The sequence below is a fragment of the Callithrix jacchus genome, chromosome 2, assembly GCF_049354715.1.
Source record: "Callithrix jacchus isolate 240 chromosome 2, calJac240_pri, whole genome shotgun sequence".
NCBI lineage: Eukaryota > Metazoa > Chordata > Mammalia > Primates > Cebidae > Callithrix > Callithrix jacchus.
In genome coordinates, this window is record NC_133503.1 from 64,437,603 (window position 1) to 64,449,749 (window position 12,147).

The 12,147-nt window shown below is 47.4% G+C and overlaps 1 protein-coding gene across 2 annotated transcripts in view; it reads right to left on the bottom strand.

Annotated features, from left to right (window-relative positions):
* STK10 (serine/threonine kinase 10) overlaps positions 1–12,147 on the bottom strand; it is a 178,441-nt gene that overhangs the window by 110,829 nt on the left and 55,465 nt on the right. For both annotated transcript variants that reach the window (XM_035290516.3, XM_008990872.4), the window contains one exon: positions 10,424–10,588. In XM_035290516.3, coding sequence (XP_035146407.2) covers positions 10,424–10,588 — 165 coding nt within the window. The remainder of the gene's footprint in view (positions 1–10,423; positions 10,589–12,147) is intronic.

The window sequence follows — 12,147 nt, forward strand, 5'->3', positions numbered from 1 at the left end:
GATGGGCAGTGACTGTTCAGCCCTAGGCAGCTGCTGCCATGTAGAAACATCTCCAGATCATTCACGAAAAGTCAGAAGGCCAGGATTTTACATGGAATCTGACAAAATGCTAGCAACGAATTTCTAAAAACATCATGTACACCAAACAAAATTGTGCCCATAGCCCCAGTTTGGCCCAGTTTATGGCCTTGCTCTAAGGGTTCATACACATAGGTCGGGGCCATGGGTCACAGCCTGTCTGGTTGGTTGACACGTTGCCACCCCCAACAGCAAGAGGCTATGAGTGGTAGGGAGCAGTGCTTCTCTACCAGGGCGACCTTATCCCCCAGGGGACATTCGGCAACATCTGGAGAGAATTTTGGATGAAAGGTGGTATGGGCACCTAGGGTGGAAGGTGGTACTGGCAGACAGTGGGTAGAGGCCAGGGATGCTGCACATCCTGCAATGCCCAGGACAGCCCCATTGCTAAGAATCATCACACCCAAAATGTCCACAGTGCCAAGGCTGAGGAACCCTGGGACAGACCAGAGCCCAAAAGGTCAGGAGCTGCTCTGGGGGGTCACTGCAGAAGTGGGAGCTGGGGTAAGGCCTGGCACCCCAACTTAGGCAGCATCTCTGTGCTATTTTCTCTGTGGCCCACAAGGACTTCTACATATATTTCAACAGAAGAGGGTTCTGCAGCTGAAAACACTATAGCCCAGGTATAGACAGTGAGAGTTGAGAATAAGCCAGTGGGGGCAAGACCACTGGCCTCAGGATGGGGAGATGTGGTTCTAAGACCAGACTCTGTCCCCTGCTAAGCGATCCTGGATAAGTCACCCTGACCCTCATCACTTCATCCCCAAGAAGAACATCCCTAATAAAGAATGACCTTGTGGGGCCTGGCCCAAATGTTCCCATCCTATGACATGTCCCCCAGTAGAGGCCCTCTGATCAGAAGGTAAGTTTGGGGGCTCCACACAGCACCAAGGGCCGAAAGTAGTCCTCAGTTCCCTCTCACTTTTCCACATCCAGCTGGCACTCACACACTACAAAGTCCCATCGTGACACTCTCCTGGGAGGGTTGTGCCCAAGCTGAAGGCTTTAACAGGCAAAAGGATCAGGCTATACTCAACAGAATCCATTCACTTGCTTTTATTTGTTTGTGGTAAGTGGGTCCTAGTTTTCCATTTAGGGAGTAAGAAGAAGGGTATTTGTTAAAATAAATATATTCAGTTTCTGAAAAGTGAGTCACCTTAAAATATACATAAACTAGGGCCGGGTGCAGTGGCTCACGCCTGTAATCCCAGCATCTTGGGAGGCCGAGGTGGGTGGATCACAAGGTCAGGAGTTCAAGACCAACCTGGCCAACATAGTGAAAGCCCATGTCTACTAAAAATACAAAAAATTAGCCAGGCATGGTGGCAGATGTTTGTAATCCCAGTTACTTGGGAGGCTGAGGCAGGAGAATCGTTTGAACCCAAGAGGCGGAGGTTGCAGTGAACCAAGATTGCACCATTGCACTTCAGCCTAGGTGACAGTGCCAGACACCATCTCAAAAATAATATGTATTTAATATACAATGCATTTTATATATTAAATATATATATAAACCATTAAGGAGGTAGGGAGGGGAATGAATGAAGTTTGAAAGAGGCAGCCCTATGAAGAAGGTCTTTTTTTTTTTTTCTAAAGTGGGTCTCATTCTGTTGCCCAGGCTGAGTGCAGTAGTGTGATCATGGCTCACTGCAGCCTCCACCTCTCTGGCTCAGCCTCCCGAGCAGCCAGGACCACAGGTGCACACCACCATATCCAGCTACTTTTTCATTTCTTGTAGAGAGGGGGTTTCCCTGTGCTGCACAGGCTGGTCTCAAACTCCTGGGCTCAAGTGATCCTCCTGCCTTGGTCTCCCAAAGCTGAGATTACAGGCACACACCATGGCGCCCAGCCCCAAAACGGTCTCATATGGCACACTGTTACTGCTGATATTCAGCAGCGAGAACAGCAAGTTTCTATCCACAGGAAATACCCAGGAAGACTCCAAGGCTCCAGGGCCTTCAATGCCAAGCAAAGGAGTAATTGCCTCAGTAGTCAGCAGTGAGACAGATTCCTGGACAGGACAGATAAACCTGCTGAGAAGGGCTCCGGCCAGGGAAAGCCTGGGATAGAGGGACTTTGAACGTGACTTGTACTGCGTCTCCAGGGCGGGTGGGGGCGCTTTCCTCACTCTCAGCTGATGTCCTCATCCACCCTGACCCTGACATCACCTTTCTCATCGTTTGGGGGCGAAATGATCACAGCAAAGCCTCAGAAAAGTTCACCAGGTCAAAGGCAGAGAAGCCAGAAGAGAAGGGGCTGCAAGAAACGGAGGACTCAGAGTGCGTAGTGAGAATGGTGGAAAGACAGAACTGGGAGAGAGGGGGCAGAGAGACAGTGGCATTTCCCACGCACCCACTCTGCACCAGACACTGCTGCCCACATGCAAACTGCACTTCTCCCTTAATCCTGATAACAATGCCACGGGCAGGGTTTTATTTTCATGGTCTCCATTTCAGAGATAAAGAAATAGACACTCAGAGATGAGCTAAAATCCCAGTTAGTGCCAAGAACCAGGACTGGACCCCAGTTCTTCTACCACGTGGCAGGGAAGAGGAGAGCAGAGTCAGAGACTGACTCCACTAATAACTGCTGGGAGGGTAGGGTGCCTGGCTCGCCAACTGCCCCTCCCCACCAGGTTTCCCAACACCTACAGTGAGATCACAACTCCACCCCTGACCTTGGCTCCTGCGGCCCCTCCCCAGGCCCCTCTCTGTCTACGGAGGCAGTAGGCATGCTCTGGCCTCTGGGCTTTCTTTCCCACTCTCTATTTTCCTGATCCTCCCTCTACCCCTTCCTCTAAACACCACCTCCTCAGAGGGGCCTCCCCTGACCTGCACTTGAAGTGGCTTGCCCTTCCCTGAACAACACCTCCCGATTTTGTTTTTTCACTTTTTGTTTTTTTGAGACAGAGTCTCACTCTGTCATCCAGGCTGGAGTGCAGTGGTGTGATCTCAGCTCACTGCAACCTCCACCTCCCGTGTTCAAGCGATTCTCCTGCTTCAGCCTCCCAAGTAGCTGGGATTACAAGCATGTACCACCACACCCGGCTAATTTTTGTATTTTCAGTAGAGACAGGGTTTCACTATGTTGGCCAGGCTGGTCTCGAAGTCCTGACCTCAGGTGATCCACACGCCTTGGCTTCCCAAAGTGCTGGAATTACAGGTGTGAGCCACTGAGCCCAGCTCACCTCCCGATTTTATATCCGCCCTGACCACTACTGCAGCTGTGTGTTCATGTACTGGTAGCTGTCTCCTGCATGCAGACTGGAGGCTCCACGAAGATGAGGACCCTTTTTCTCTCCCTCGCTGATGAATCCCTAGCCCCTACAATGTGGGCCTTCCACTTAGCAGCTGCTCAGCAGCATGTGCCGCGGGCCATCTAGACTCGGTTCACGTTATTCTGCTGCTCTCCCCCTGCCATGCACAGCCACAAAAGCTTCTGTCAGGTCCTCTGCAGGCTCCTGCCTCAGGGCCTGTGGACTTGCTATTCCGTCTACCTGGCGCTTTCTGCCCCCACACAGTTGGAGGTCTGCCTCCATCTGGTCTTTTGGCTCTCAGCTAAAACGTCACCTCGTAAGAAAAGCTTCTCTGTCCACTGTCTTTATAGCACCTGATCCCGACCCTACTCAGGAATGCCTTCTGCATTTCCCCCTGATTTTTCTTCCACTCACTTGTCAACTTGCCCAAGGCCTCTCATCTACTTCTTCATCGGCTTTCATACCATCTGTTTCTGCCACTAGACTTTCAGACTCGTGAGGCCAGGGGCCTTCCCAGCTCTGTTATGACATGGAGTTGGTAGCTTGAAACCGATCACAGTGGAGATGTGTACATTTAGAAATGCGAAAATGCCAGGCACCAGAGCTTTTCTTCCCAAAGAACTCACTCTTGCTCCTGTAATACATGTTGGAAAAGAGACCCTGTCCTTGAAAGACTTGCCCAGAGACCAAAATCTGGCTCAGGCTGAGGGTGGAGGATGGAGGTAGTTATGAGCAGAGGAAATTGATGAGGTTAGCCCAGGCTTTCTTGTTGTACTCACTCATTCTGGGACACGGGCGTCATCCAGGGCTTCCCTGTCTATGCTGTCCAATACAGGAGCCACTAACACACTACTGAATGTTCCCAAAATGTGGCGAGGGTAGACCCAAATGGATCATTTTGTTCTCTTCTAATTCATTTAAATTTTAAAACTGAGGCCAAGCACAGGCCAGGCACAGTGGCTCACGCCTATAATCCCAGCACTTTGGGAGGTTGAGGCAGGTGGATCAGAAGGTCAGGAGTTTGAAACCAGCCTGGCCAACATGGTGAAACCCCGTCTTTATTAAAACTACAAAAATTAGCCAGGCATGGTGGTGCACACCTGTGGTCCCAGCTACTGGGGCGGTTGAGGCAGGAGAACCACTTGAACCCAGGAGGCAGAGGTTGTGGTGAGCTAAGATTGCGCCACTGCACTCTAGCCTGGGCATCAGAGCGAGACTCCATCTCAAAAACAAGAAAAAAAAATTTTTTTAACAGATTTGGTTCAGCTACTAGGAAACGTTTAAGAATGCTGGAACAACTTGGGGGTGGGAATCTACCTTTCTCAACTGTAAATTTTAAGACATCTAAATACAAATCAGGGATATCTAATGAAAGTTTAGCTCCTGAATTAAGATGTGCTAAAAGTGTAAAAGACACACCGGATTTGAAGACTTGGAATAAAAAAGCAAAATAGCTCAATAACTCAATTACATATCAATATGATCATATTTTTATGTACTGGGTTACATAAATTATATTATTGAAACTAATTTCATCTGTTTCTTTTTGCTCTTTCGGATGTGGCTGTTAGAAACATAAAATTATGCGTGTGGCTCACATTATAGTTCCACTGGTCTAGAGCACTTGAGTTGTTTTTCCCCAACTTGCACCATTTGATATTCAAAAGTGGAAGTAGCGATAAGGAACCACAGACGGATTTTGCCATGATTACAAACTCTGGACGAAAATGAGCTAATCTTGTCAAATGGCACATGGGGTGGTTTGGTGAATGACCTCCACCCCACTCGGGGGAAACTCTATCCCTCGTTGCCATGGCTACAGAAGGGACACAAGACACTTGGAGAACAGCCAGTTTCTCATCCCAAAGTCCCTGAGAGCAGACCCCAGGTCCAGGACTGGTTTTGTCAGAGATATTCACATGGAAGATGGCTCTTAGGGCCACACAGAAGCCCAGGCCTGGTCACAAGATGGGCCTGAGAACCATCGCACAGAAGAAAATATCGAAGGATTGGTGCATCTTTCAACCTGTATCTCTGGACTTCTCCCTTCTGCACTTGTGCCCATTTGCTGGTCTCTCTACTTTGACTGCTCTTCCTTCTCTTATCTCCCTGGAGGACTCCTATGCATCCTGCAAGACCCAGTTCAAATGTCCCTTCCCCTGAAGCCTCTCCTGACCAGAGGATGTTCCATACCACAGCCTTGGGCTCCTGCACTAGTCTATTCATACCACTTCTCAAACTGCCTCAATGTTTTTCTCTTGTCCTCTCAAACCTGACTTCTTTCTGTAACACAGAATATGCCTCTCCCCTACAGAAAAGTAGCACTGGGTCTCCACCTACAACAGTGGTTCTCAAGCTTAAATGAGCAACAGTGTAACTTAGATTGCTGGGCCCTACCTTAACATGCCAATTGCTGGGCCTCACCTCAAAGTTACTGACTTAGTAGGCCTCAGGAGGGGCCTGATACCCTGCATGTCTAACCAAGCCCCAGCTGAGACTGATGAGCTGATCCAAGGGCCGTAAGTTAAGAACCACTGCAGTAAAAGATCGGAGGCAAGGTCTTCGCCTTGGTATGCAGGGCCTTCCACAACATGACCTCCAATTACTTTACCACCCTCATCTTTCGCATCTTTCGCCACATGCTGCCCCGGTCCTGGACTAGCCATCTTCCAAATGTGCTGTGCCTGTCATGCTTTCACCCCGCTGCCATGCTGTCCCTTCTGCCTGACATCCTTTCCCCCTTTATATCCACCCAGTTCCAGGGCTGCCTTCCTTGATCTCACAGCACTAGTACCTTTAAACATGTACAAAGTAACAAATTGTAGACTGTCAGGGAAGCTACAAAAGAGGAGGGTAAGAAATGGTCTTGGCTGGGCGCGGTGGCTCAAGCCTGTAATCCCAGCACTTTGGGAGGCCGAGGTGGGTGGATCACGAGGTCAAGAGATCAAGACCATCCTGGGCAACATGGTGAAACCCCGTCTCTACTAAAAATACAAAAAATTAGCTGGGCATGGTGGCGTGTGCCTGTAATCCCAGCTACTCAGGAGGCTGAGGCAGGAGAATTGCCTGAACCCAGGAGGCGGAGGTTGCGGTGAGCCGAGATCGTGCCATTGCACTCCAGCCTGGGTAACAAGAGCGAAACTCCGTCTCAAAAAAAAAAGAAAAAGAAAAGAAATGGTCTTGGCCACAGCAGTGGGTGTAGGATGAGTGGGATGAGAAAGCACCAGCCTTAAAGTGACAACTTAGGGACAGAAAAATCTAGTGTATTTATTTCAACAACAGCATGGCAGTCACATCTAGTTAGGAACTGTTTTTGGCTCTACCTGGTTTTCCAGCTCTGCCACTTGCTAGCTGTGTGGCCTGGGGAGCAGCTTGCACAGCTCTTTTGCTTCTCATTTTCTTTTGTAAGATGGGATAAAGCAACAGCCTCACTGAATGCAGATTAAACCACACAATGCAAGTAAAACTCATAGCAAAAAACCTAGCACACAGTAAACTCTGAATAAATGCCAGCTATTATGAGAAGTATCTCTGGAACGGGGAAAGTAAGGAACTTGGTACCCAGCCACAATCAATAATGGAAATAGAAGCATACTAGAGATTTTTCTTCATGGTACATAGTCAGCAGTCCAACAAACGCTGTATGCACAGAGAGGAAGATGAATGGACAGGAAAGTGGGTGGCTGGGTGGGTGGGTCAATGGGAGATCGCCTTTGGTTAATATCAAAAGTGGCTCTGTGAGGCCAGTTTGGCAATAGACACTTAAGAATCTTTAAAATTCTCATTAAAAAGCTCTCAGACAAAAACACACACACACAAAATCAAAAGATGTCCATCACAGAGTTGTTTATAACAGTCCCCCCCACCCAAAAAAAGGAGAACCCTAAATGCAAACCAATAGAGAAGGACACAGCACAGTCAGAAGATGAATTTCTTTGGAGGAATAAAAAAATGAAGATAAAAGTGTTTCTCCACTGGCATGGAAACATGTTCTTTTTTTTTTTTTGAGATAAGAGTCTTGCTCTGTTACCCAGGCTGGAGTGCAATGGCATGATCTCAGCTCACTGCAACATCCGCCTCCTGGGTTCAAGCAATTCTCCTGCCTCAGCCTCCCAAGTAGCTGGGATTACAGGTGCACACCACCACGCCTGGTTAATTTTTTGTATTTTTAGTAGTGACGGGGTTTCACCATGTTGGCCAGGCTGGTCTGGAACTCCTGATCTCAGGTGATCCACCCATCTAAGCCTCCCAAAGTGCTGGGATGACAGGTGTGAGCCACCGCATCCAGCCATGAGTTCACATTTTAAAAAAATCTCTGTGTGTGCATACAGAAAAATTCCAGAAAATGTATTCCAGATGTTATCAGTGATTATTTCTGGGTAAAAATTTGAATAATTTAATCTCTTTTTTTGCTTTTCTTATCATTTTTCTCTTATGCCCATTTTTATTTGTGTAATTTCTTTTTGTTTGTTTGTTTATAGAGGTGAGGTCTCTCTATGTTGCCCAGGCTGGTCTTAAACTCCTGGGCTCAAGCGATCCTCCTGCCTTGGCCTCCCCAAATGCTGGGATTATAGGTATGAGCCACTGTGTCTAGCCTATTGTGTAATTTCTTAAAAGAAGGAAAAACTGGCTGGGCACAGTGGCTCACGCCTGTAATCTCAGCACTTTGGGAGGTCAAGGTAGGTGGATCACCTGAGGTCAAGAGTTCGAGACCAAAAATTAGCCAGACAGGTGTGATGATGGCACCCGCCTATAATCCCAGCTACTTGGGAGGCGGAGAGAGAAGAATTGCTTGAACCTGGGAAGTGGAGGTTGCAGTAAGCCAAGATTGTGCCATTGCACTCTAGCCTGGGCAAAAGAGCAAAATTCCATCTCAAAAAGAAAGAGAGAAAGAGAGAGAGAGAAAGGAAGAAAAAAAAGGGGAAAAAAAGGAAGGAAAAGAAGGAAAGGAAGAAAGCAGGCAGACAAGAAAGAAAAGAAGAGGAGGAGGAGGGGTGGAGGAAGAGGAAGAAGAAGAGGAAGAAGAACACGAACAACAATAACCACCACTTTAAAAGGCAGCTCCCTGAATTAGGACAGAAGAAACCTACAGTCTCGGGTCCTAAGCCTGAGCCGTGTGACCATGAGCAAGGGGCCTGCCCTTTCTGTGCTTCTGTTCCCTCCTCTGGAGAAGGGTGACACCTGGTAACTCTCCCTCGTTTGTTCTCCTCTGGAGGACCCTGAGGACTATATATAAACAAGGGCTTTGAAATCTGAAGCTGAGATTCAAGTGGTGGCAGTTTTATTACCCCAATACCACCTGAGAGATTCCTCAAGGAAATGCTCAAAGAGGTAAAGGAAAGTTGGCCTGGGCCCCAGGGTTAGCTAGTTTTAGGGGACAGAGCTCTGGATGGGCTAGAGGGCCCAAGTTCTCAGCCCCCTCGGCCACTGGCTTCCCCTTACAGGGCTTCAGTAGTCCAGTCTGTGAAACGGGAAGAATACACAATGCTTTCTAGACAACACTTTGTTCTTCTTAAGCAGCAGGGTTCTTCTCTCCAAGGAAATACACATTTCTCCATTGAGCATCAGTAATTTTGCTCCTATAAATGAGGCATTCTGTGCAAAAAAAAAAAGCTAGGACTCTCTTTCCCATTATACAATGTTATATATCAACTCAATTCCCCACCAATTTCCTAAAATGTAACTAATACACAGTAAAACTCTCTTCACACATAATAAACTATCATGACAAGTATGGACAATGCTTAAAACATCCCTTCCCGATCACCCAATAACCACCATTAATAACTACTGCTGTGTGCAGTAACATGGCCCTGAGCTCTCTCTGCCCCAGCAACAACTGGGATGACCAGACCCTTACATCTGATTCTGACATGCTTCCAAGTACATCCAGCAATCACTCAAGACTTTTTCTGTCTTATATTTTTTTGTTATAAATGCTGTACTGGGTTTTTGGGACAAACATATAATGTTTTACATAGAAAACACTGGCTGCAAAAAAGCTTGGAGAGATAACGCATTCCAGGAATTCTATTTTATAAACTGAGAGGCATTAACACCAGGAGAACATAAATAAGACAGACTCAGGCAGGCTTGTCCCATGAAAGCCAGGGGGCACTCCCCAGTTCCTTTGTGGAAGTTGAAGGGTGGGCTGGGCATGGTGGCTCACACCTGTAATCCCAGAACTTTGGGAGGTCAAGGAGGGTGGATCACATGAGCTCAGGAGTTTGAGATCAGCCTGTCCAACATGATGAAATGCTGTTTCTGCTAAAAATACAAAAAATTAGCTGGGTATTGTGGCACATGTCTGCAATCCCAGCCACTTGGGAGGCTGAGGCAGGAGAACTGCTTGAACCTGGGAGGCAGAGGTTGCAGTGAGCCAAGATCGCTCCACTGCACTACAGCCTAGGCAACAGAGTGAGACTCTGTCTCAAAAAAAAAAAAAAAAAGAAGAAGTTGAGGGGTGGTGCTGAGTTTGGAAGGTAGGGCTTGAATGTGCATCCACACTGCTCGTCAAAGAATGAGGATGCTGATGGAAAATAGGGCCTGGTAAAGAGACCGCTTCTTTACGGCAGCCGTCGAGAAGGATCTCCACATAGCAGCTGTGGCAGTGGTAGAAGAAGTGCTACTATGACAGTTAATGAAATAGCCAACACTTACTGGGCTCTTACATGTGCCCAACACTCTTCTAAGCACCTAGCATGAATTAACTCACTTAATCCCACTAATCACTCTACAAGCTAGGTACTATTATTAGCCCTTCCTTACAGATGGAGAAACTAAGGCATGCAGAGGTTAGGAACTTGGTTAGGATTATTCAGCTTGTAAACAGCAGGGCTGGGATTCGAGGCCAGGCAGCAGAGCTTTAGAGTTCCTTCCTGCTCCAAATCCCTGGTGCTCCTCCCAAGGGGGAGGCACCACAGGAAGGGGAGGGTAGGTGGCCAGGAGCTCCTCACTTCCCCATCTCCTTGCCCTGGTCCTCGCCCTCAAAGCAGATGCTGAGAAACAGCTGAAGACCTCAGGACCAAGCTAGCTTCAGAGCACCAGGCAATGGGGGCTGAGCAGAGGAATGCTGGGCGGCAGCCTTACCCACAGCTTCCCGTTGTGATAGTAGGCTCCCAGGAGCTTCACGATGTAGGGGTGGTCACAGGTGGCCAGGATCTCAATCTCCACGATGTAGTCCTCCAGCTCCTCCTCACTCTTGGTTTCAATGACTTTGGCCGCAGCCAAGGCACCTGTCTCCTTATTCTTGGCCTGCAAAGAGGAGACACGGGAGGTCAACAAGGTATGCTTGGCAGGAAATTGACCTCTGGACGTGAGCCCAGAGCCCTGTGTGAGTATGAAAACAGAGGCCGGATGTCCAGATGGGGACTGAGATGCTGAACCAGGACGTACATTGTTCTTGACAACAGCCAGTGCCACACATCATGTCTGTACTTAGTAATATGTAACAATATACCCATACAATACTATGGAATAAATAAAAATACAAGAATGAGACAGCTCCACAAATAACAACATACAAAGACTGTGGATTTGTTCAGAAAAAAAAAAAAAAAGAAAAAACAACCAAGTCACTAAACAGTAAAAGTGGCACAATACTTTTTGCATAAAAAATGGCAAACTACACCTTCATACATGCTCACAAGCATCTGTGAATGCATGGGAAACTCAGGAAAAATACTGCCTGATAGCAGGCTGGGGAGGGGTCACAAATGCGGAGGCATTCAAAGGGTACTTTCACTCTGTTTAAAATGTAAAAGCTAGGCCAGGCATGATAGCTCACACCTGTAATCCCAGCACTTTGGGAGGCTGAAGCAGGCAGATCGCAAGGTCAGGAATTGGGAGACCAGCCTGGCCAACATAGTGAAATCCCATCTCTACTAAAAATATAAAAATTAGCCGGGTATGGTGGTGCGTCCCTGTAGTCCCAGCTACTCGGGAGGCTGAGGCAGAATTGCTTGAACCCAGGAGGCAGAGGTTGCAGTGAGCAGAGACCATGTCATTGCACTCCAGCCTGGGTGACAGGATGAGACTTTGTCTCAAAAGAAAATAAAAATTAAATCTGTGGGAAAAAATTTTGTTTTCGTTTTTTGAGATGGAGTTTTCCTGGGACTACAGGCGCGCACCACCACACCCGGCTAATTTTTGTACTTTTAAGTAGAGGTGGGGTTTCACCATGTTGGCTGCGCTTGTCTCGAACTCCTGCCCTCAAGTGATCCGCCCACCTTGACCTCACAAAGTGCTGAAATTACAGGTGTGAGCTACTGCGCCTGGCCTAAAATTTATTTAAGATTTTTAATAGGAATGTTTGATGCATTTATTTGCAACATTTCACATGCATTAACAGTAGAATGAAAGGCAGTCTAAGTGCCTACCAGCTGTGGTGGAACTGCTTCGGAGATGCATGTCACCTGGGCAAAGCAAGTCTTCCTTATTTGAGGAAAAAGAGTAAGCAAACTCCACACATACTAAGATGGCTATAGTTTTAAAAAATGGAAAATATTAAGTGCTGGTGAGGACTGGAGAAATTAAAACCCTTGTGCATTGTTGGTGAGAATGTAAAATGGTGCAGCCAGTGTGAAAAACAGTTTGGCAGTTTCTCAAAATGTTAAACATAGACCTACACTAGCAATTCTGCTCATAGGTATATACCCAAAAAAGCTCAAAGCAGGGACTCAAGGAGATATTTACATACTCATAGTAGCCAAGGTGTGAAAACAACCCAAGTGTCCATCAGTAGATAAATGAACATTTAGGAGGCCAAGGCAGGCAGATCACTTGAAGTCAGGAGTTCAAGACCAGGCTGGCCA